At 35.0% G+C, this 24278-nt stretch overlaps 3 protein-coding genes across 8 annotated transcripts; 1 reads left to right on the top strand and 2 right to left on the bottom strand.

The window, feature by feature from the left end:
* The first annotated feature begins 5344 nt into the window (after nt 1–5344).
* LOC108329760 (uncharacterized) lies at nt 5345–9262 on the top strand. 4 transcript variants are annotated; one of them, XR_008247134.1, is made up of 6 exons: nt 5348–5650; nt 5725–6045; nt 6571–6663; nt 6864–6980; nt 7680–8448; nt 9041–9262. XR_008247134.1 is itself a non-coding variant. In XM_017564124.2 (5 exons), the coding sequence occupies exons 1-5, from the start codon at nt 5474–5476 to the stop codon at nt 9083–9085; spliced, it is 753 nt and encodes a 250-aa protein (XP_017419613.1). In that variant the 5' UTR covers nt 5351–5473; the 3' UTR covers nt 9086–9262. The 4 variants fall into 4 exon arrangements, 2 of the variants coding, with proteins under 2 accessions (XP_052729355.1, XP_017419613.1); XR_008247135.1 differs by lacking the exon at nt 6571–6663 and having other exon boundaries at nt 5345–5650; XM_017564124.2 differs by lacking the exon at nt 7680–8448 and having other exon boundaries at nt 5351–5650.
* Nucleotides 9263–10297: 1035 nt separating this feature from the next.
* On the bottom strand, nt 10298–16331 carry LOC108329082 (uncharacterized). Of its 2 annotated transcripts, none has more exons than XM_017563085.2 (4): nt 16068–16331; nt 15913–15959; nt 12631–15779; nt 10298–11579 (listed from the first exon to the last, which is right to left on the bottom strand). In XM_017563085.2, the coding sequence occupies exons 3-4, from the start codon at nt 15730–15732 to the stop codon at nt 10674–10676; spliced, it is 4008 nt and encodes a 1335-aa protein (XP_017418574.1). In that variant the 5' UTR covers nt 15733–15779; nt 15913–15959; nt 16068–16331; the 3' UTR covers nt 10298–10673. The 2 variants fall into 2 exon arrangements, with proteins under 2 accessions (XP_017418574.1, XP_017418573.1); XM_017563084.2 differs by having other exon boundaries at nt 15913–15952.
* A 2477-nt stretch (nt 16332–18808) lies between these two features.
* On the bottom strand, nt 18809–23838 carry LOC108328108 (uncharacterized). Of its 2 annotated transcripts, XM_017561903.2 has the most exons (8): nt 23655–23838; nt 23451–23524; nt 22372–22456; nt 21741–21840; nt 21347–21523; nt 20873–20971; nt 20252–20494; nt 18809–19689 (listed from the first exon to the last, which is right to left on the bottom strand). In XM_017561903.2, the coding sequence occupies exons 4-8, from the start codon at nt 21804–21806 to the stop codon at nt 19276–19278; spliced, it is 999 nt and encodes a 332-aa protein (XP_017417392.1). In that variant the 5' UTR covers nt 21807–21840; nt 22372–22456; nt 23451–23524; nt 23655–23838; the 3' UTR covers nt 18809–19275. The 2 variants fall into 2 exon arrangements, with proteins under 2 accessions (XP_017417392.1, XP_017417393.1); XM_017561904.2 differs by lacking the exons at nt 23451–23524; nt 23655–23838 and adding an exon at nt 22735–23044.
* Between the last annotated feature and the right edge of the window lie 440 nt (nt 23839–24278).

The raw sequence follows: 24278 nt of genomic DNA, 5'->3' as shown, positions 1-24278 counted from the left end.
TATGCACTTCAGTATTAATTTTCTTTTTCTTTATTTTCTTATTTCCTTAGTGTGATTGAAGTAACAATTTTCAGTTTAATTTTTTGCTTTTAATTTAGTATTATTTTAGAAAACAATTATTATTTTCTGATGAGATTTTAGTTTTCTTTATATCTAAAACAATTTTACCTGAAAGTTCTCATATTTAAAATTATGTTTATTTTAAATATTGTTTATAAAAAAATAATAATATATTTTTAAGTTTGGAATAAAATTTAATTCTTAACCTTATGAATTAATTATATGTATAAAAAATTGAGATTTTAAAATTCAAATTTATATTTACATAAATATCAGATAATTGGGAAAAAATAAATAAATGAGGAATGTTGATTGTAGTTAAAACTGAGGAAACAGTTAAGTTTTCAGTTTTTCTCCGTTAAAATTTCACTTTGTTGGTAGTATTATTAAGAAAATGGTTAAATATGTTTTTAGTCTTTAATCTATCAAACGAATTTGTTTTTAGTCCTTCAAAGTAAGGTACATTTTAGTCCTCTTTTTTAGGAAATCATAATTTTTTGTCCTCCAAATCTAACGGCGTTAAAAAAAAGCTGAGTTGGCTAACGGTGAAGTGCCACGCCATTTTTTTTGTTCTGACCTAACCAAATCTTCCCAACTTTTCTGCCACGTCAATCTTTCCCGTCGTCAATGCCACACTGCCAACACAATGTCGTGCCGGCCAACCATCATGTCGCCGTGAAATTGCCGCTGCAGAAACCCTCCGACATCCTCCATCACGCACCTCCACCATCAACACCCAGACGCGAGCAACCTCATCGCACCTCCACCCAACGCGAGCAGTGCCATTACGAGTTCAATATCTCTGCCACCACTCTTCCTTCGTCGTCCTCTACAAGCTCGCATCGGACCACCACCATGAGCAACCATTCACTCTCGTCGCGAGCCTCCACAGCATAACCATCAGAATCGAAAAACCCCCCAATCCTCTAGGAAACCTACACCGTGAGACTTTTCCCTACGCCCCAAGCAACACCGTCGAACATCCAAACGGAGAAGCTCCTCCTCACCTGCAAGACAAAACCCTCAAAACACAACAGCCCAAAAAACCCCAAATCAAACCCAAAAACTCAGAAAATTTCTTCTTAATTACGTTTTGGATCAACAAAATCATGACCCGAATCAACAAAATCTGAAATTGGGGGTCATCGGCAAGGTGGAAATGGAGATCAAAGCCTCGAGATTTGAGGGAGTTGAAGAAGAGAGAGTGTGAGGATTTGACGGCGAAGTCATCGAGCAAAACGAGAACGCGGTGGGAGAGGAAGGGGGAGAGAGGTGAAGTGAGGGTTGGCGTGGGAGGTGATCAGGAATTAGATATCGGAGGCGTCGTGGAGTTCTTGGAAGAACTGCCGGCAGTGGCCGTAGGGGGCGGCGAAGACCGCGAAGGAGTCCAAACGGGTCTTGCCGTGGAGGGCCAAGTTGGAGAGGAGGAACTGCTTGGAGACGGAGTCGAGACGGCACCAGTGTGGGAGGGAGATTGACTCAGAAAAAAAAATGACGTGGCATTACACCGTTAGCCAGCTCAGTTTTTTTTTTTAACGCCGTTGGATTTGGAGAACGGAAAATTATGGTTTCCTAAAGGAAGAGGACTAAAATGTACCTTACTTTGAAAGAGGGATTAAAACCAAATTCGCTTGAGGACTAAAATCATATTTAACCCTTAAAAAAATAACTCAATTATTATTTTCTGAAAAAAAAAATAGTTCAACTTATATGTACTTTTAATCTAAAAACTGAGTACAGTTAAATCTAAATTGTTGCTATGTTAATTTAAATTCTATAACTCAAAATGTTTCTAAATTATAAGAATTTCTAAGTTAACATTTTAAAGGTAGTAGAGAGTAAATTATTCTTTTAAAATTCTTTGTAAAAAAGAGAATTCCAAATTCTGGCATATAAACTAAATTATTCTTTATTAAAACAAATTTCCAATTTTTTTGTATATATAAACAAAAGTATTCTTTAAAAATTCTTTATTTAAACATCTATCCAAATTCTCCGACGTATGTATGAAAAGATATGTCGTGTGACTGTATATTCAAATGAAATAAATAAATAATAACAATTGATAAAAATGATTAAATAATAAATAAATAAAATGGTAATTGTAGTTAGATAATAAATAGTGGGTTATTAATAGATTTCGGAATGTAAATTAAATGGAAATAAGATAGATATAAAATAAAATGATTTAACCATTTCATATATATATATATATATATATATATATATATATATATATATATATATATATATTCGTGATAAATTTTTTAAATTTAATTATTGACTTATTAATTAAATTAGTCTAATTAATTACTATAAATAAAATAGATTTAAAATTTACTTTAGACGCATTAATGTAGATAAGATATTTTATAACGGTTCTATAAATTTTTTTTATAATTCCAGGCTAAGCACGCCTAAGGAGTTTTTATGGGTCACCGAAAAGCAAATGCATTTGGTGATATGAGTAGTCAAATCAATCCCTTTAAGCTATCCTTCAACTGTATAGTCCCATATCTATACAATCTCCAGATCCCTCTCATTCCGGTGTATGTTCGATTCGTCCATGTACCCCTTCCACTCAAAGCTGCCAGGAGCCGCTCCTTGTCTGTGCCCCCTACACCATGCCTCTTGCACCAGCGTCACTCACCGCCCTCGTCAGTGCCCGGATGTCACAACATATATGTAAAAAATCATTATAATAAGTCAAATTTATTATATGTATTTCAAACTTCATATAAGATGTATAGAATCAATATAAAAATATAAAAATTTAGTCATTTATATTTTTTTAAAATTTGTAAAATTAAATTTTCAACCGAAATTTTAATTGGTCGAATTATGTTGACAGTACCGTAAAACTTAGTCGAGTTGGTCCCAATCGAAATTGACAAAATTTAACTGAGTCGGCGTTGGTGAAAATCAACGGAATTCATCTGGGATGGTCATGAATGGTCGAGACGATCCTGATCAAAAATCGATCGAATTTAACTGAGTCAGCTTTAACAAAAAATTGTTTGAATTTGGCCAAGTCGAGCATAGCTAAAACTCGGTTAAGTTAGTCCCAACCGAAATTCGACTAAGTCAACCCTTACCTAAAATTACCTAAATTCAAAAAGTCAGTTTTAATTACCAAGGTTTGGTCTAATCGACAATAGTTAAACAAAAGTGTAAATTTAGAGACTCTCAAACAAGTAAAAAGTATAAAATGAATTAGTTTTAATTTATTGAGAAATTAATTGAATTATAACTTTAGAGGTTCCATTTTCTAAAACTGAACTATAAAATAGTGTAATTCAATTTGTATTGTAAATAGTTCAATTTTTTTAATTCAATATAGTACAATTAATGGATAATTCACTACAATTAAGTTAATTTTGTCCACCCCTAAGAATCATAGTTATTGTTATTTAGCTTTGAGACTACTTTCATTTATGAAGAATTGGAAACTTACATTGAATAACAATTATGTGATTACTTTATGAATTTATTATGTGTAACTTGTCCTTCACATATGATATCATTATGTCGCAAAATGGTAATTTTATGACTCATCAATTGTTGTGTCGAGACATTGTATTGCAAATAAACACAAAAATTGATGCTTTTGAAGGAAGTTGAAACTTAATACACATGAGATATGTTAAGTTTTTATTTTAATTGTGTGGAAGGAGTTTGGAAAATCAATGGATGATTGGATCTCTCGTAGGTGGTGAAGAAGAAAAAGGAGAGATTCGTACCGGTGACACCAATGAGTGTTCCAAATACGATTAGCATTATTGGTAGTGGGTTGATTGGACAAAGGAGGTGATCCTTAGTGCTAGCTAGGAAGAATATGAAAGAAGGAAAGTAAAAAAAAGAAAAACATGTAAAAGAAAAGGAAAATAAAAAAATATTTTTTAAAATTACACGTGTCATGTTAGTCGTGTTTGACTTTTTAATCTGTTCAACATTTTTTTATAAATATTTTATAAAAAAATTTAAGGCTTAATACCTATTTTGGTCCCTATTTTCGCCTATTTTGTTTAAAGTGATCTTTGACTTTTTCGAGAATTTAAAGTTGTCACAATTTTTGTAATTTTTGTTCAATTTAGTCATTTTCCTTGAGAGCATCTAAATCGTTAATAACATGGTATCCACGTGACCCGTGAGTGAAAGACGTGTTCCATTTTTTAACATGATTGCGTATGACAGTGATGTGAGTGAGGTTTTCTAGTTCATGATTTGGCTTTCCATGACGATGAAGGTGGATTTCTCGTTGCTGCAATTTGATTCAAAATTCTTTTATCTGATTTGGGGCTTGTGTTTGAAGGTGGATGATGTAAGAGTTTCGTGGTTCTTAATGTTTCCATGGTTGATTGAGATGATGATTCACGAGTTGAGTTTCATAATTGTGCGAATTTGTGGTGATTTAGATGATGATTCACGAGATGATGCCTTGTCATGGTTGATTCGATTTACGATGATGGAGATGTTGTGTTTCATTTGCAATTTGTGATTTCTAGCTTTTTGCGTTGCAGATTTGAATTTGCAATGGGGCTTTGTGTGGAGAGGCTCAAGATGGGTCGTTAGGGTTTCACCATGACTTCGGTTGGTAATGCGAGGAAGTGGTGGCTGATAGAGGTTTCTGGAGTGATTTGTGGTTGCACTGTTGGTGGCTTCACATTTGGTTTGGGTGGTTGGCCGTGGAGGTTCTCGCGATCTGATGCGTAATTTAGGGTTTTTCACAAGTTGTTTGTGAGGTTTCAAATCTGTGATTTACGACTTGCTCAAAGAAGATGTTGACTATCTAACATTAGTAATAGTAATGAGGAAGAAGAGGATGATACATTGTGATGACATAGTGACAGGAAGAGAGAGTTTAATGACTAGGGATACTACAAGGATGGAGTCGAGAATGTTGGAAAAAGATGAGATGGTCTGGTAGCCACAATATTTACTAATAACTCATGTGAACACTATGTGATTAACTATTTAGACACGCTTAGAGTAAAAAACTAAATTGAACAAAAATTATAAAATTTGAAATCACTTTAAATATCCAAAAAGTTGACAACTATTTTAAACAAAACTAAAAAAACAATAGTGAAGAAAATAAATATTAAGCCAAAATTTAACGTCCTATTAGAAGGATATTCCACGTATACAAATAAATTTTATAAATAAACTAATTATAATTTCATATATAAGTACTAAAAACATACTTCGGTACTTATAATAATAACTTAACTTTGCCTTTATTTATTTTCTTTTCATCCCTCTCTCTTTTATTTAATTTTTATTTCCATTCATGAAAAGTAACTAACCCGAATAATTGGTGGAGAATACGGTACAGTTTAGAAGTGAATTGAAGCAAGGAGGAGGAAGGAAGAAACCTATGTTGATCTGTGTGGAGGAAGCAGCGGTGTAGCAGATGGAGGAGAGTGAAGTGCTGCAGGAACTTCACAACCTAACGCACATAGAATCAGAAGAATCACTGAACCGCATCCTCTGCACCCTCTGGTCTACGCGCAACACCGGTCTTCCCCTCTCCGACAAGACTCGCTTCCAATCCCTCCTCCGCCTCTCTTCACTCTCTCAACTGGACCCCGTAAGTAACCCTCTCACTTCACCAATTTCACCGCCAATTCCCTCATTTCTACTATCACCTCACCTATCTCGCAGGTCTTGGCGTGTCTCCGCTCCCTCCTCAGAAAATGCGCGCGCTACAACCTCGCTCGCCCCGACCACCACCACGACGTCTTGAAGCTCTTTCCTCCCGACCTTCCACAACAACTGCGAACCAATCTCCTCTCCTCGTTGAGGAAAAACTGTGATCAATGGAAGGAGGACGCGTCGCTGCAATTCAAGGGTACGGCGAATGTTTCTCCTTCTCTGCTCTGGCCGCGGCATGACCCCGGTTCTGTTGCCCCGCTCAATCGTGCAGATTCCGAAACGGCGTCGCCCAGCTTCCAGTGTGATGCTGTTGCTTCTTGTGATGACTTGGTAAGGAACTGGATTCAGTGCGGTCAGTTGTCTTGAAATTCGTGTAGCTACTTCGTTGATGTAAAATTGATGATACAGAATTTGAATGCCTGTTTTAAGTCTGACCTGTAGAAATCAAAATGTGGAACGTTCGATTTTCATTTGGTGGTTTAGATTTTTAACGATAGACGTATGCATTTGACGCTCGATTGCTTAGACTCCTGATAACTTAGAACTGCAATGCACATTTGAAATATGAATGGTTTGATATTTTTAAATGCGCTTACTTAGTGAATGTGGGAAAAGCTGTGCACTGATTTTTGTTCCAAATGACCTAGGATGAACTTAGGAATATCAGTACTGCTCATTAATTTTAGTGATTATTTACTTTAGACCCATTTTCTTTATTATCTAAATTGAGTCTCTCTTACTGTAAAATATAAATATCCTTGCAAGTAACACTTTCCTCCTGCTTCCCCTTTTCTTTTGGCTATTTACTGAATTTAGTTTGTTTTTTATTGTAAAAAAATTAAAATAACATGGTAGGAAAGCCTTCCTTGCCTCAAATCAATGACGTGGACCATGGAGAACCGTGGAACATCATCGCCTGCGAATAGAGTGGCTATAATCAGCCTCAAGGTAACGAAGAGAGTTATGAATTAAGCGTAGTAATTATGAATCAAAATCGGCTTTTAGAAGGATTCACTACAATTTTGTTAACGCGGTTAGATATTATGAAGTGCTAAAATGTACCTGCAATGTCTTCTTTTGGCTGTTGTTGTGATGTACCTTTGTGATACTACGAAGGATTTCCTTGTGATATCTACTTTCGTTTGTAGCTGCATGATTACAGCAAATCTCCATCAGGTGAAACAGAGGTGAAGTTTTTTCTCACAAGGGACACTCTTGAAGCTATGCTGAGATCCTTGACATACATCAGGGAACAACTGAATACTGTAAGAATTTTTTCTTATATTTATGATGAATTTTATACTTTGAAGTTGGCAGAAATTTAGGTCCCCGTTGAACTTTTCATAGTATCTTATGGTTTACTTTTCAGTATATTATAGGTTTAAACTCTCATTTGTTCCTCGTATTTGTGTGTCAATCTCAAATGGGTCCTCGTTTTTTTTTCGGTCTCAATCGGGTCCATAAACTTGGAAAAATGAGTCAATTAAGCCCTCTTCGTTAAGTTATCACTGACGTCGTCTAACTGTGTTGAGCTGTATTTTTTTTTATATGGCGTGGCATTGTATATTAAACTGAATGGGTGATGTGTTGTACAATCAACAATTCCACGTGTGTTAAATTTTTATACTTTTTCTACTGCCACCGGAACCCCTTCCAGAATCGCCCCACAGGCCGCAACGGCCTCTTCTCCAACCGCCACCCACCACCGTCGCTGCACAATCTTCAGCAATAACCCATTTTTCATACTGTTTCTTTCACTAAGGAAAACCCTTTGTCCTTATTTCTTCAAAGCAAGTTCACTCTCTTTTGGTCCTCAAATAATATTTTCGTATCTCTCTCTGTCTCTCTCATTGTTGCTGGGAAGAACAAACATCCCTTTCTTCCATTGCGAAAAAATCTCTCACAACCACTTTCCCTTGTGACTTCTTCTTTTGCCTTATAATCTCAGCTCCCTTTCTTTGCAGTTGCAGACACCACCGATGTTAATCGGATCAAGGAGTATCTGGGTGAAAAAAAAGAAAAAAGAATGGATTTTTGGAAAGTGGGGTTCCTTTACTTTCTTTGGGCTTCTTCTGTTCTTGCCATTGGGGCTGTAGAGCTGGGTCGACATCAACCTACTGAGAGAATTTCAGATGGGGTTCTTCAAGAGTGTGTGTTCTTGCCATTTGGCCTGAGATACATCGACCCTTTTGCGCGTTTCGTGTCCTTGCTCGGTTCTGGGCGAATTGATATGCGAATTGAAGATCGCGACTTAGGGTTTTGATCTGGGGCTTTTCCTGGATCTTTTGTGTTGTCTTGGTTGCAGGTTTGAATGGAGGCAGCGCGTAGAGATTGGAGAGGTTGGGGTTTTAGGGTTCTTCGTGATTCTGGGTTGGTAATGAAGGTGCGACGTGATGGTGAAGAAGATGATTTTGCCGTTGCGAGTTGGGTTGCAGGTGAACTGCGCGAGGAGGTGATGGTTGTGTGAGGTGATGGTGGCACTGTGCTAGGGTTTGGTGGTGGCGAGACTGTGGTGATGGCAGCGCTCGTGGTTCATGGTGGAGCGATGGGGTTGCTTGCGATTCTGGGTGTTTATGGTGGATGCTGCGTTGCTCGCGACATTGGCGACAAGAGAAGGATAGGCAATGGTGTGATTCATTGTTGGGTGGTGGCGCGTGATGGAGGATGGTTGTCCAACGAGATGAGCATGGTGGTTGGCCGTGGCGCGAGGATGGTGGGAATGACACTGTTGCGGTGGGTAGCTTCACCTAAAAAGAACCACGTAATATAATATTGGCACATCATCATTTTAAGTGTGCACCACGTCATCACAGTTAGACGGCGTCGATGATAACTTAACGAAGAGGGCTTAATTGACTCATTCTTACAAATTTATGGACTCCATTGAGACCGAAAAAAAAAACGAAGACTCACTTGAGATTGACACACAAATACAAGGATCAAACGAGGGTTTAAACTTATATTATAACATTATATTCCGGGAGAGTTGTAGCATTTTAATTTTTTGTTCTCAATCCTTATAATGTCTAAATCCTCTTTTATCCTTCTGGTTAATTTTCTTCGCAAAAGTGCTTACATAGCTTCGTCTGACATGCACACAACACAAGTGTTTCTATTACAGTAAGATAGATGAACAAAAAACACAGAATTGGACATTAAAGGGATAATCATAGAAAAATATTATATGATAAAAATTAAAATTTATATATTTGCATGAATGTGGAATAAAAAAATTAAGTCCCAGGAAAATTTCATGAAGCAGTAGCTTTCCAGAGAAATCCCCTGGTATTCTATTTAATTGTGCAATTTTCGAATGTGTTTGCAGGTTGAGACTTCTTCCGGGCCACCAAACAAGAAACAAAAGCTGTAGCTGGTCTTTCCAGAAATTAATGCTGTAGTTCCTTAGTCACAATACATAGTAATATTATTAGGAGAAATATCTCATCTGTTTAAAACATCGACAGTAAAAATAGAGAGCCAGTGAAAGAAATGTTAACTAAGACATGTTGTAATGTCATTTGCCTTCTTAATATATTGGATTCCGTAACTGAATTTTGCTACTCTGATTCTATAAATACACTCGTTATAAAAATTTGCATGTGAGGGTGTCCTTATATGTTTTCTCTTTTCTATTTATCGTGGAACCGCAATAAATCTAAAAGTATCTTTTCAATTATTATCCCTCTTCTTTTTTGACATTGAAATTTAAGAGAAAGGGTAAATTATAACTTTCGGAGTGTCAAATATTATTATAAATTCTAAAACAGTAGCAAACTGGTCCGATTGGAATAAGAATTTTGAAACAAAACGATTTTCAATCTTGTCCAAAAATGGTTCCCTCGGCGTCATGTCACTATTGTCAAAGCTTTGTTACTAAACGCCAAACCGCGCTATATAGAAAACTAGGCAAGATTCTCTTCCTACTGGGGATTCTGTTTGTTACATTTTTTACATATTTTCTTATTATTTTACCTTTCTGTTTTTAATCACAATAACTGTTAGGATAATTACTTCTAATTGTATTAACTGTTTATAATCATTAAAAATGTGGACAGACGATATAGTGTTTTCAAGTACATAAAAGCATTATAATTTCACAAAAGAACGAGGTAACTGAAGCTGACAAATGGAAACAACCATAAATTACCAAAACATTTTAAAACTGTACCTTTTACAGATTATAACAATTAGGGTCCAAAAATTATTACAACCAAAACCAGTAAAAATACACTTTAAAAGAGGCCTCAATCCAACGTGGTGGCTACCTTTAGATGCAGACTAATTCGATGAGTAGTCAGAAAATATAGGACTTAATAGAACAGATGCAGTTAATATTAGGCAGAATCTCATTATTTTCTAATGGGCAGAATCTCATCATTTTCTAAAGAGTATCCAAAAATTAACAAGGCTAGTTTCTTGAATTGGTCAGTAGAGGCGGAACCAGATTATAGTTATTTATGTAAAATGTTAATGATGTAACGATATTTTCCTTGGAACCAAAAACTAAAGATTGTTGATGTATTGTTGACGAAAAAAGTAGCAAATAAGAAAAGGAAAAGAAAAACAGAAGCACTGATTGATGTATACAAATAAACAAAGTCCATTCACCATTTCTTTCTACAATCAAAGTATAATGTACAATACTCCAATTTCTTTCTTTTCTTCTTTTTGGACAACACAATGTGCACTTGTTGGAAATAAACACTCACCCTGTATATGCCAAATTGCTCACACTCGGGATAAAATTGAACAAAAAACTGCACGCTTCAAGAAATAAAACCAAAAACTCATTCTTGAAGAAACCAATCCAACAAAATTTACGAAACCTGACCTGACTGACTACCATTAGCCAAGACTTGATTGGCTAAATTCCCACCACTGAAGGACAAATAAATAAAACAATATAAATGAGAAACTTACGATTCTTTCTTCAGTGCTCAAAGTGGCCTCTCACCATATCAATCAGAATCGCTCGAGCTTGAGCTGGAACTGGAACTGGAAGTAGATTTCCTACTGTGAGATTTTGCCTTGTCACTGGAGCCACTGATGGGTATATTTTCCGATTTATCTGCCGTAGTTCTGTTTGTTTCTTCAGAACTGGATTCATTCACCTTTGACGAGCCAACTCCATTTTCTTCAACTTTGACTGAAGTGGCTTTCAAATCCAAGGAATTTGGAAGCTCCCCTTTATTTCCTTCAGATGCTTGCTTTAAAGCAATGTTAATATCTTCCAGAGATCTGGCTTCAACAACCTCAAGGTCTGAATTAGCTTCCAGATGATCTTTAGATTCTTCAATAGCATGCTGATCCTTAATGGTACTTGGAAGGATAACTTCTTTAACATCCACTCCTTCTTGAAGTTGCTTAAAAGCCAGGTTAACATCTTCAAGTGATCTTGCTTCAAGAACTGGGATGCCCTGTTCAATCTCTTCTATCTTTACATCCTTAGGGAGTGAAAAAACTTGAGAATCTCCAGTTTTCTCATGTTCAGTGTCAGTACGAAGTGATACACCAGCATCATTGACACGAAAGTCTCCAACAGTGTCCAATTCTGACAAGAATCCTTCGTCAATTTCCTTCATATCATCAAATTCATTGCTATTTTCTTCAGTAACCTGAGACATGCTCTCTTCTGAAGCAAGTGCAGTTTCTAGCACTTCGGTATCCCTTTCAACTGCCCCATGCCTATCAACTTCCAAATCCACTTCACCAGAGGGTGACCCGAATTCAGAATTTTGGGATTTTTCTGAGGTCACAGAAGAAATGCTTGGTTGAACTTTTTGAGTCGCATCTTGCAACTCTCCAGTTTCATCATTGGATCTGCCAAAGCTCTGTGCTGATTCAATGTGGATAGCAGAAGAACTCTGCAGAATGTTAAAGAAATTATGATCAGTTTAATCAGCTAATTTAGAGTCTGAAATCCATAATAACACTTTTTGTGGAAGAAACCCAATGCCAGCAGAGCTGGTATGAGCTTCAGATAAAAAAGAAGTCAAAAGAACGGAACAAACTATTCACGTACATCCATCATGTTTGCAGAAATAGTCATAGAATACATCATTCAAACAATTACAATTTGGAAAGAAAATATTCTATCACTTGTACAATGAAACTGAACTTCACATATATATTCTTACTAAACATCCTATGTGTTTGACATCTCATTCTCCTTCTGACTTCTGGGAATCACAGAAAAAAAAAATCTAACAGTAATTGCGTTTTACATGTTTGGAATCTATTTACTTATTGAAGGGTATTCAATTGTCCATTCTTTAAATTTGAATGGAAAAAAATAGAGCTAACTCTACCATATTTAATATCTCAATGTGGTAAAAAAAGGGAAAATAGCTATTAATACAATTTTTTTTTTCTTTAGCATTTTTTAGAATGGGCAATATTTTATAACTTTTTCTTTTTGCAGAGGACATGCACATCAAATTAATTGAAACGTAAAAAATATAACAGGTTTATTTATATATACTACCCTTTTGGGTTCAAAATTACAGCTTGTTTATATCCTACAAAAGTTGTGACAGGGCATCAGTGCTATGTGTAGATTCTGAATATATGTTAAGAAGATAAGATCTTTTTCTCCCCCCAAAGTGGAAAGTCTGTAGTATAGAAATTTCTTTGGGATGCAGATGTTATCGGAAGTAAGCACTTATTGCCCCCGAAACAATTCTATGATTTAATGGCAAGTACAGATAAGTAGAATTCCAAATCCCATTTGAATTTCGTAAGCATTGAGAATATTATCAATAGCATGTCCTCAAAATTAAAATAAAAAACACCACTATTTCCTTTTAGGACATCATCAAGTAATTTTCCTTGATAAATAAATGGACCCTTAAAGAAAAAGAAGTTTGGAAGATAAATTATTTAGATAATGGAGGCATAGATTGTCATGTCACTTACCTGACTTTCATCATGATCACTAAAAGATGGTTCAACAACTGATTTATCGGAGATTGATTTATGATTCTCCATGTTAGAAGAAGGCTTTTCATCACTTTCATGTTGACTGTCAGAAGTGAAAACAACCACATTCTTATCCAAATCTTCATAGATATTGGCTTCACCTTGTTCCACAGAACTTGTCAAGGCTTTATCCTGCTGAATCTGATATATGCCAGCATTATTTGATAAAAAAATTTCTGTATGTCCGCTTTCTTCAGAAGGTGGACTAGGATGATCCACTGGTGCTGGCCCTGCTGCTGGTGAAAGTTGCAAATCCAGTTGGGCAGGCATAAAGGAACCATCAGAAGATATATGGTGGGCATCTGAAGCCCCAGAATCCAACATTTCATCTGCATCTTGGACTAACACAGACACATTTGCACTAAAAGATCTCGATATTTCGTTGGGCAGTGCACTTTCCTCCAGAGATTCATTATCTGATATATGTGACTTTTCAGAATCTGAATCTACAGAATTTATATTGTCTTGGTGAAGAATTTCAGAATCAGCATGTATGTGGTCGGCTACATCCTGACCATGTACTAAGCCTGAATTAATCACACCGGTTATTGATCCCATATCTGAAGACAAATTTGCATCCACAGAAACAGGGATAACCTGAGGCTCAGCCACTGTAGATGTATTCGCTGCAGATAACTCATTCGCTGCAACATACACATCTTCAGATTTCTCAGACGTCAATGCATTTTGGGCTTCCACGTGATGTTCGGAAGAGGCTGCTTGAGTTTTATCATGATCAGAAGTATTATTTTCCTGTCTGTGATCATGAACATCCAACTCCTTATCTGCCACATTAGCAGTTTCCACTGAAGCAGGAGGCATTGCCCTCTCGGAAAACTCCAAAGCAGAATCATGAGAAGATAGTGAAGGAAATGATTGGAGTGTTTCAGAAGCCTGGGGACTAGAATCATAAACAGGTTCTACATGGTGATTATCTTCCACCTCACTACTACTAACATGCTGCAAGTTAGATTCCTGCACTGAAGCTTGAGTTGAAACATGATCATCTCCTTGCAAACTCTCTATTTTCTCATCTGGCATGCTGTCAATTACTTCTGATAGTGAAGAATGGCTTGATCTGCTGCTGTGGCTGTCGCTCTCCTCGTCACCTGGTTCTCTTCTCAAATGTGTTTCCCCTGCATTAAATTGTTCATGAATTTCAACCTCTCCTGTTTCAGGATAAAACGCCATCTCAGAAGGATTTTCCACCCCACCCAGCACTATCTCAACTTCATCATGGCGAACATTGCTCTCCTCAATTTGTATCATCTCCACAGAATCATTTTCTTCAGAGCTTTGGCTTCCATGTTCAACAACATCAGAAGCATTATCCATGTTAGATACCAATTCATTTTCTTGAGACAAGTCCTGCTCACTGAATTTCCTGTCATCTTGATCAATTGAACTCAAAGATTCAGTATCTGGAACAGAGCTCAACTTTGAATCACTTACTTCACTTGATTGCCTGTGAAATGAAGAATAACTTGTTCCCTCTGAAGCCATCCTTTCGGATACAAAGACAGGTTTCCAATCATACCTCTCTTGCCTGGATAACCCCAGTACTGAAGGTCCTACGCTGAAACTTTCATGCCGCCGAAAAAGGGCATCTTTTTGATGAAACACTGTAAACTCTTGTTGAAAACTGTCCCCCTTAAGATCAGGTTTTTCTTCATTTGAGTCATAGGGAATATCAAAAGGGTTTCGTCTAGGTTGTAGAATAGAAGGAGCAGATCCAGGAATGGGTGGTAATCCCATGGCAGCAAAGGAGTCATCAGGGAAATCAAATGGATTACGCCTGGCTGTAGCAATAGGTGCAACATTACTGGGAATATCAACAAAGTCTAAGTCTATTAGATTCTTCTCAGATATCAATCTCTTTTGTCTTCTCCTGGCAATAAGATTTTCCAACCGCGTGTTCCTTTCCAGCTCTAAATTTCCCAGATCCATGAGGTTCTTTTGGTCATCCTCTGTCCATTTAATGGCAGATTTACTTTCATCTTCTTTGCCACCTATAGCTTCTTCTTCCTCTTCATCATCGGGTTCATCAATACCATCATCTTCCACATCACCAGGGTTTTCAGTATCTTCATCTGATTCAACACTGTCATCGTCACTATTCTGAGACTTCTCAGATTCAGCATCAGAACCATCACGGGACACATGAGCTGGTTGTGGAGCATCTAGGTCTAGTAATGGGTGGAGTTCATCAAGTATTGGAATTATGTCAGCCATGGAAGCATCTGGTGAAGAGCTTTCAGCCCCATCAGAACCTGACTCCACCGAGACATTATCATCACCATCATCATCATTTTCCACCTGTTTCCAAGATGAGCTAGCAGAAAAGTCCACGTGATCTCTTGGAGGTTTCTCATTTTCAAATTCAAAAGTATCATCATCCATTTTCTGAACCAAGACATATTGCTTCTCAATAGCTTCTTCATCACTTGAAACAGCTTCAGAAGTCAGGTTCTCTTCATGAATTTCCTTATTCTTTCCCAACTCAAAACTGTGGAGTTCCCTTTCCCCTTCCACTTCCCCTCTATTTTTCTTCTCAGGCTGAATATCCAGCAAGTCTACATCATCTGGGGGCAATTCAGAACGCAAGTCTTGATCTTCTTCTGTCCTATTATCCCTCTCAGCAACCAAACTTGCTTCCTCAATGCCCCTCTCTTCCACATCACTCTTATTTTGTGAATACCCCTTCACAAAGTAGTTCTCATCTCTGTCAGAAAAAACAGTCTCCCCCTCCGAAAACCCAGCTTGGAAGGATGATAAGCTATGAGTAACTTTCTCTTCCTTTTCAACTTCAGGCACATTTGGCTGCCCAAAACTAAGAAGGGTCCCGAGCAGAATAGCAGTGCAGACCAAAACAGGAGATGCAGAGACCAAAACAGAAAATAGAAAAGGAAAAGATCTGTACAACAAAAGCAAGAAACACAAAAACCCCAAAAGGAATGGATGATTGCAAGCTGATCTGAAACCACCTCTGATTGAAATTACAACAACTTTCCTTATTTTGGTTCCAATTTCTGATCCCATCTTCCCCTCTCTGTCTCTCTCCTTTGACAACTCCCCCTAATTAAAACCTGTTTTGATTGATCAAGCATGAACAAACAAAAAAGGTACCCAAATAAGATCCAAAGACCGACCAACACCAGTTCCCTCAAAAAATGAAAAAAAGAAGAAGGGAAATTTATCATCATTCAAACTTAAACGTACCTCAGCATGAATCAAAACAATCCCACAGATCAATCCAAGCCTGAAAACTCCAGAAATTAAGGAAAAATTATAAGGTGATTACACTATAACCTAACCAAATAAAGAGGAAAAAGGGTATGAAAAAAAAAAAACTAATGTGGAGATAAATGACTCACCTGATATTATTGTGGAAACAAAAGAAAACAAAGGATAATTGAGAATCCTGTGCTTTTCAATGTCCCTTCTTTTGTTTACTCTGTGTGGCAAACCATTGGCAACAGGAACTATGAGGAGCTGAACGTGTGTGTTATGTATTGGCTACGTGTATTTGATGGTTTGACAAAGAGAGTGTGAAGCGGCACCAAAAGAAGAGAAAGGGGAAGATTGAAGGTGAAGAAGAAGAAGAAGAAAAAGAAAAAGAAAAGGACAAAGAAAGCTATCATTACATTATTACAACTAATTTTTATTTTTTTTCCTACGTTGCTTTCTCCAAAGAACCTTTTTCACTGTCATGCTTTCTTGTAATTGTGAAATGTATATAAAAAAAAAAGTAACTTCTAGGACTTTGGATTCATGCAAGATTCAATCTTTCATCCATTTTTTTTTCTTCTGAAAGTATTTATTTTTGAAATAACCCTACTCAAGACATATCAACATTAAAAGTGAATACATAACTCATTTATTTAGAAATTATAATTTTAATTTATCACATTGCAAAGTATTAATTATTTTCGTTAAGCTTAACATAACTCATGTTAATTTCACTTATGTGATGACATTTGTTTAGTTCGATAAGCTATTTGTTTCTTTTTTTTATCAATGTTTTTAAGTCTAAGGTTTTTGTTTATGTTCAAATAAATTTTGTTGTTTTTTCTATTATGTTTAAAACTATACTTTTATTATTTCTCTGATATTTTAAAAATATAAATTTTATTTTAATAATTTAAAAATATTAAAAATCAATGTATCTTAAAAGTAAAACAAATAAATAACATAAAAAACCAGCAAAAATTAAAATTCAAATATTTCATACTAGTAACGTGGTGTACAAGTATTTCTCCTGGCCAAGTTTGTAACACTGACGTGCTTAAATTCTATATTCACGTCTCTTTATAAATAATTTATAAACGGAATTAAGAAAATGTAAAGAATCAAAGATGAATGTTGGTCACGATGATTCCATCGATGACATGAATTTATTATTATTATTTATTTATTCTACAAAACGTGTATTTTTGTCTGCGTGCTTTTCTAGATTAGTGGTGATCACCAAACGCACTTTTTTAATAAATCTTTCCAAAATTTGATTCCTGATTTTAGCCGGCAAGTGAAGTCATTATGATAATTTATTGAAGTCATAGACTCAGCAGAAAAAATGATAAATATTTGCAAATTATTAAGGAAGATGAGAGTGATTTAACAGAGAAAATGTTAAAGTTGTAATGATATATATATATAGATATATGAATTTATTGACTGAGTAATTAAGTAGTATTTAAGAGTAATTATTTTAATACACAGTGACAATATAGATGAAATTATTGATATTCAGGTGTGTTTGGGACAAAATTAAATTATATTAATAAATAATTATATGTAAAATTGATTATTACTATCGTAATTAATTATAATCAGAATTGTTTTTCTTCAACTAATTACAACCACACTAGTTTTTAAACAATTATGCTTCTTTTTATATACACGAAAATCAATTTTTACATGACAAAAAATTGAAACAAAGTTGAAAGGAGAATAATGTTGAAGAATAATCATGAGATATAAATTTTCATATTCATAAAAACAGTTTATTTTAAAATAGTTGACTAAATTTGAAATTGAAGTCCTAAACATCCATTTTATTTTGTAAACATTATTTTTCATAAAAATGAAAAAAAAAACTATTTCGAGCTCCTTTCTTCATTCTTATTATATTTTTTATATTTTAGTATTTTCTTAGGAATTTCATTCATTTCTTGATATAATTTAAACGTCTTGATGTATATGTACTAAGCATTAACTTTATGTACTTCTTCTCTGTCAAAAAAGAGTTGTGTACTTCTTAATCTTCATTTTTAAATTCACATTAAAGAAAAGTAGACAGGCCATTATGGCAACATTATTGCATTAAAATAATTACTATTTCTTCGTAAGAAGTTGAGAAATGCTTGAAAAAAAGTTACAAAACAAAATAAATATTATTTACTAATTAATATATTTTTATTTCTGTTTTTATTATGCCTCTTTAGTTTGAATTAGTAGAGCAAATTTTAAAAATGACATTCATGTGTCCAGAAAATTATAAGAAAATTATTCTTCGTACATTTTAAGTGTTTTTTAAAATTTTCAACCAATGGGTTTGTTTTATTTTTAAGTTTTTTTATTTTTAACAGAAGATCTCTTTTGACGTTTACCTTATAAAATATGTTGAGAGTAAACTGCAAGTGAAATATAAAATAAAAATTCATTTTTAGAATTTATTTATTTACAATTATACACTTAACATGAATGTCCTTGTTTTTCCAAAGAATATAAGATCAAGATGTTATAAAAGCTCTGGTGACACAGGGCCTTACAGAACTAAAGAACTCACTTTTTGACTGTATATTATGCTTAGCCAGTTAGAGAAAGGATCAAAAGATAAGCAACCTTTTTCCCTCTTTTTTCTCTATCTTTAATTTCTGCCTATGAAAATACTTTATGGTAATTTGTATTAGAAATTTAGAATCTCATAGTACTAATAAATTAGTATGATTAATTCTGAAGTTAGATGTTTCCCTGAAAGAGTCATGTGCTTTCCTTTCTGTAAAGTCACAACCACTACTAGCCTGGTTTAAAATGCTGATTTGATGATGCAACTCCAGCTCCATGACACCCCATCACGAACGAACAAATACATTAATATGGAAAATGCTTCATCTCTACAAAATTTTCATGTTTAAAGGAAAATTAACTTTTTGTGAATTAGGTCTTGGGTTGTACCTTAGTACATGAAAGGGTGGTAGGTGTTTCTCATCATAGCTTGACATTGAACAAATAGCAATCACAATCACTGAAACACACCCTATCAGAACCCCACCACAACACACAGAAAGATAGAGAAACTTAGGGAGAGGGAAAAAGTAACATGAAAGAAATCTGAAATTTCTATTTCTTGAATTTTTCTGACATTCTAATGCCACATGAGCCAACTCAAACTTTTATCTTTTTGAGTGAGATTTGGATCCATGCTGGTCTGGACCACAAGTGGCTTTGGTTGAGAAAGTAATGGTTCAGATGACACTTTCAAACCTATAATGCATACTGATTGAAGTTCAGTGTTTGTGTAGTTTGAATGAGTAATATAATCCACCTTGCCTATGCCTACTTTTCTTCTGATTCAGCCCTTTATATCTTGTTTGGTTCATTGACCTTATTGGATTCATACTGGGAGCACGTTATCTTTCCATTTGTACTACCATCAGCATCTTCCAAGTTTGAACAAATTGCTTTCTCCCTAGATGCTGCTTCACCCACAGAAGCACTGTTAAGTGACTGCACTGGTTCGAGAGATTTTGAGTCTAAAAGTCCGGGCGATGATGAACAACATGAATCAAATACACGAGACATGGTACTCTCATCTGCTTTCATTTTCCGAGCATAAGCTTCATAGTTGAATCCAACTGAAGTTTTCCCACCAAAATAGGATTCCACCTTGTCCATGTCAAGGTGTTCTTCCATCACCGCGCAGCTTCTTGGGTTATGAGGGTAAACAAATATCACCTTTTTGTGAGTCTTGGGTTCTAGAAATGGTTTCACCATCTGGTAACATGAAAAGCACGATCATAAAAACCACTAAGCAAATACAACAATACTGAATTTAAGAGAGGTTATTGAGCAAATTTTAACAAAGGAAACCAACAAAAGAAATTCCAGCTTGTCTTTCTACTTATAAATCACAGGAGTCCTTTCATCTGATCTATCAGCTCACTTGAAACTAATACTACACTCTGGTTGGAGTAATATTTCCCATATTTAATGATTCAGCACGGTGGAACAGAAATCAACCAAAAGTATCTCCAAACTAGGAGATGCATAATATGACTAAACACTGACCACATGCATGTGCACATACAAGTTCTCATCAAGCACATGTGTTTATGTTCTCTTTCAACAAACAAGTTGCATGCAGAATCTTAAGTTTTTACAACAGAAACAACGTAAACATCAGAAAAATGCCAAGCAAATGAGAAAAATATTTTCTCAAACAACATCAGTAGGAGAATATCATTACATATTCAAGCCTCGTCTCACAAAATCATTGCCCCTCCCTTCTAATGAAAAGTAGACAGTGATGAATACAGGAGATGTTATGGTGTCATACCGTCCAAAATGACTCAAACACTTTTGGTGGATTGTAAAAAATTGCAATGCCCAACCTCTCCGGGTAATGAGCCTGCAGGATTTGAGCAGTGTCTCGTGCAACCTTCATAGACAAGCATGCTGTGTTCCACCCTTGAAAATCAATGAGCCAAACCATCTGCTCTTGATTGGAACCTAGATTCCATATGGCATTCTCCAAACAGTAAATTAGATACTTGATTTGCGCAATTGGAGTGTTTGTACTCTAAATTGGATAGATGAAGAAGTCTTAGTCAAAAGCATTGAAACTTCTAAGATTAAAAGAACAATTAGCCCTTGAAATTGTAAACTACTCTAGTTCCCATCATTAACAAAACTTCAAATAAAAACTCCCAAGCTGTAACTTGGTTCACATAAGTCTGTGGACTCGAATCACAGATATTACAGTTTCAGAGATTTTCTTGAATTTTGTTAATTCTAGGATTGAAGTGATAATAAATCACAATTTTAGAGATTAAATTAACCTTATACTCAAACTTCAATTATATTGCAATGATACCAAACAGCAAGAAGGCTCAGCTGCTAAGTACAACCACACAAAAAAAAGAATGTTGAGCTTACTCTCTCAAAATATTTAGACTACCTGAATACCAGGTCTAATAACAAAAACAATCCTTCCTTGCTTGTCCAAGTAATCAGCTTTATACAGCCTTCCTCTCTCAGCTTCTTGAGCAATATCACCCTAATTGCATAAAAAGTAGAAAAAAAAAAACAAGATATATGTCTTTCATTTGCAGTTATCTAGTTAACAGCATGCAACTCATCTATGTAATTGACTGAACAAAATAAAATCTGAGATAGAGAGAATTATACTGATAAAGCCACATAAATTACTTATTTGCAATTACAGTCAATTCACCTATAAAACTAGACAGTGAATTTTAGTTGGGTTTGAGCTATATTTATCTATTCTGTTCACACGTTTTTACAGAGTAACTGTACTAGTAAGCCTTTAGAAAACTAGCATATTTGGCCAACTTTCATGCTTTGAACTCTAATATGTTCTATTTTTATTTTATGGAAAAAGATAGATAAAAAAAAAAAATTTGTTGCACACCCATTGAATATTCTCAGGCTTGAACTCCAGCCTCCATTTTATGGTGCCTATCAACATCTTTGCAGTCTTCTTAGTATTATAACTGCGCGCTCTAAGGTATCTTAGAATTGATGCATCCGAGCACAGAACTGAGCACTTCTCAGCAATTGGACCAATCATCTTTTTGACTTCTAGAACCTAAGACAAAAAGGGAAATCAAATAATTTTCCACTTCAAAATTCCTCCAAAAAAATTACCCTCGTCTAAGATAAATAACTGATTGCCTAAAAATGAAGAACTAAAGCAAACATTGGGATGGAAGATAAAATATCAGAGTCTGCACTAATGTACAATAACAATGCATCAGATTTATCATTTCACATTCATAAAATAAGGCCAGATGAATGTCAAGTACCTTCATCTGCTCCTCTTCAGTAGATAGAGTTCTTTCAGTCACTGATTTTGATCTCTTAAACGACATTTTTCCCTTCAAACCCCAATGAAGCTAAAACAACCTGAAAGTATGATACAAGAACAAAAAAAAAATCACTTCCAGATAGTTGCCATGAGTACATAATTGAAGCACTGCAACAAAATTGCTGTTAAATAGACTGCTTCAACTTTAAACGCCCATTCGTGCTAAATTTTGCATTAAAACTTCCCAAAAAATCAGCATATGGGAAATTCATCTGTACATCATCAAACTGATGGAGTATTTTGAGCTCATTATACTCTGTTGATTATGTCGAACGTATTTATTGATTGTCTCCTTATCGCTGTCATGTTGCCAAGGTTTAAAAAAAATGATGACTCATTTTTAAACTCAAAAAGATAGATAACTTGTTTCCTTTTATAAGGACAAAGTGATAAGACAAGAATAAGATTTTCTCCTACCCACCCCAATCCCAATTGAACAATCATAAAGAATTAATGGTAGCAATCAAGCCCTATAATCCCTCTGTTGCCATGCACTTAAAAAGAAGAAGCAAATAATACACCAGATTAACAAAATTCACCTTCTGAACCTAATGAAGAAAGAAAAATACCAGGGCTATGATATTGTCTTCTTGGTGCAAGACCTCTAACCTTTCAGGATGTTCTTTTTTGTCTTTTGTGATGCGAAAAAATGATCTGGAAAATATTACATGAATGAAAAAAGTCATAACAGAGGATATATGTGATAATAGGATAGGATAACAAAATACACGTCTATTATGATTAAATCTGCATTTGTGGGAAAATTATAGGTGTCATGTAGATCTGGAAAAATCAGAGAAAAAAAAAAAGGTAGAAAACGGATGCTTACGCATTTATGGCTATTCTACAAAATTTCCTCAACATATACCCGTGATTAAGTGGTACCATATTTTGTTCTAAGACTACTTCACAATCTAGCACATTCAATTTACCTTCAAGTTTTACTTTGAGGCCATTGTACACTCTATTGAATCATATTCACACCCAGATCATCCTTTTTACTATGAAGAACATAACTAGTATGCCCACATCCTATCCAGAAAACATGAACTCAAAATCCAGCCAACCCCAGACTACAACCAAGTTCCATTCCACAACCATCGCATACTCAATGAACTTGCAGAGTTCTACCATTGGCCAAAAGAACAAGCTAATTTACTCACAATCCAAAGAAAATATTCGCCAACAAGTTTATTTAAGGATAAAATATATTTTTAATCTGTCACATCTTTATTTAGTTTCTACATTTTAACTGCAAAATGTGTTCTTTTAGTAGACAGAAACCTAAAATTACGTCACTTCTGATACGAATGTATTAAAATTTGATATAAACTAAACTCAAATTTCAAAATAGTTTTAAGGAATAAAAGCATACTTTTAATCTCCTTCTAACTAGAAGTACTGAACTTTCATGAAACAGACAAAAAACATCACAGTCTACACAATGCAGCCAATCCATCAGTCCTTTTCTTATCCTAAAGTTGCACCACACGGAAGAACCTTCTCAAAGCAACACTATAAAACAAACTACTTAAAAAATTCAAGCAAACCAACACAAAGGAGTGAGCATGGTGACAATAAATTCCTGCAACTAATACAATCAGCAAAGGGATCAAATAAAAACACTGAAACTCATTTCGTAATAAACCTTGCTTTTCAGTTTCACTGCAATATTCCTCAGCAGCACTCTTGTTGCTTGATATTGGTACACAGAGAAATATCCTTAGCATTTATTGATTCAGTTCAACAAGTTGCACATGCATCCACAAGATCATTAAATAAGTAAGGATGTAACCAATTGTTGTAACACAAAATCAATGACAAATGCTACACCAACACAGAAAAATCAAACCAATGGCATCATGGTGCACTCTTCACAAGCTGCAGGAAATGAACAGTATGTGCAATGAGAACAACTTGGAGAGAAAAAATAAGTGTTGAGAATATGAGAAGAATTAGGATCACTAAGAAGAGGAGGAGGTGAGGGAGGACACGTGGCAAGCACAGAGAAGTGTAAGAACGTAAACAGTGGAAAATAGTCGCTTGAGACGCGGAAAAGAAAAGAAAAAACTAAACTTCTCTCGATCTTATGGAACATCTACGTCAATTTCTAACCAACGTTCAAACAGTCAAACTAAATTAAATATAATTCGAATAAATTGTAATTAAATATAAAAAATTAGAAAAAAAAAGTAATTTTTTTATATTTAATTACAATAATTATAACTACGACATTAGAGTAATACTTTTACCGAAATATTTGACATAAAGTTTCTTTCTAATTTTCGTCGATAAAGGTGATTGAAAAAATAATTTTTAACATAGATAGTCCAAGGTTCTCATAAACTAGTCGTATATCAAATTGATAAATATTAGACACATTATACGTACATAACAGAATAACTCAAAAAAATTATCAGAATCGCTCAAAAACATTTTTTTTTTCTATCTTTTCAGTTTTTTATGTATAAAATTG

The sequence above is a fragment of the Vigna angularis genome, chromosome 2 (assembly GCF_016808095.1).
Source record: "Vigna angularis cultivar LongXiaoDou No.4 chromosome 2, ASM1680809v1, whole genome shotgun sequence".
Classification (NCBI taxonomy): domain Eukaryota; kingdom Viridiplantae; phylum Streptophyta; class Magnoliopsida; order Fabales; family Fabaceae; genus Vigna; species Vigna angularis.
The sequence above is the reverse complement of the archived record's forward strand: the minus strand, read 5'-3'. Positions and strand labels throughout refer to the sequence as shown.

Bases quoted from the DNA above. Each gene is read 5' to 3' on its own strand.
- LOC108328108 (XM_017561903.2), bottom strand. From the start codon at position 21,806: ATGTCGTTTAAGAGATCAAAATCAGTGACTGAAAGAACTCTATCTACT. The intron at 21,524-21,740 runs GTACTTGACATT...TTTTTGTCTTAG, and splicing joins CTGAAGAGGAGCAGATGAAG to GTTCTAGAAGTCAAAAAGAT. The intron at 19,690-20,251 runs GTATGACACCAT...TCATGTTACCAG, and splicing joins TGTTTGAGTCATTTTGGACG to ATGGTGAAACCATTTCTAGA.
- LOC108329082 (XM_017563085.2), bottom strand. From the start codon at position 15,732: ATGGGATCAGAAATTGGAACCAAAATAAGGAAAGTTGTTGTAATTTCA. The intron at 11,580-12,630 runs GTAAGTGACATG...AACATTCTGCAG, and splicing joins GTGATCATGATGAAAGTCAG to AGTTCTTCTGCTATCCACAT.
- LOC108329760 (XM_017564124.2), top strand. From the start codon at position 5,474: ATGGAGGAGAGTGAAGTGCTGCAGGAACTTCACAACCTAACGCACATA. The intron at 5,651-5,724 runs GTAAGTAACCCT...CCTATCTCGCAG, and splicing joins CACTCTCTCAACTGGACCCC to GTCTTGGCGTGTCTCCGCTC. The intron at 6,664-6,863 runs GTAACGAAGAGA...TTTCGTTTGTAG, and splicing joins TGGCTATAATCAGCCTCAAG to CTGCATGATTACAGCAAATC.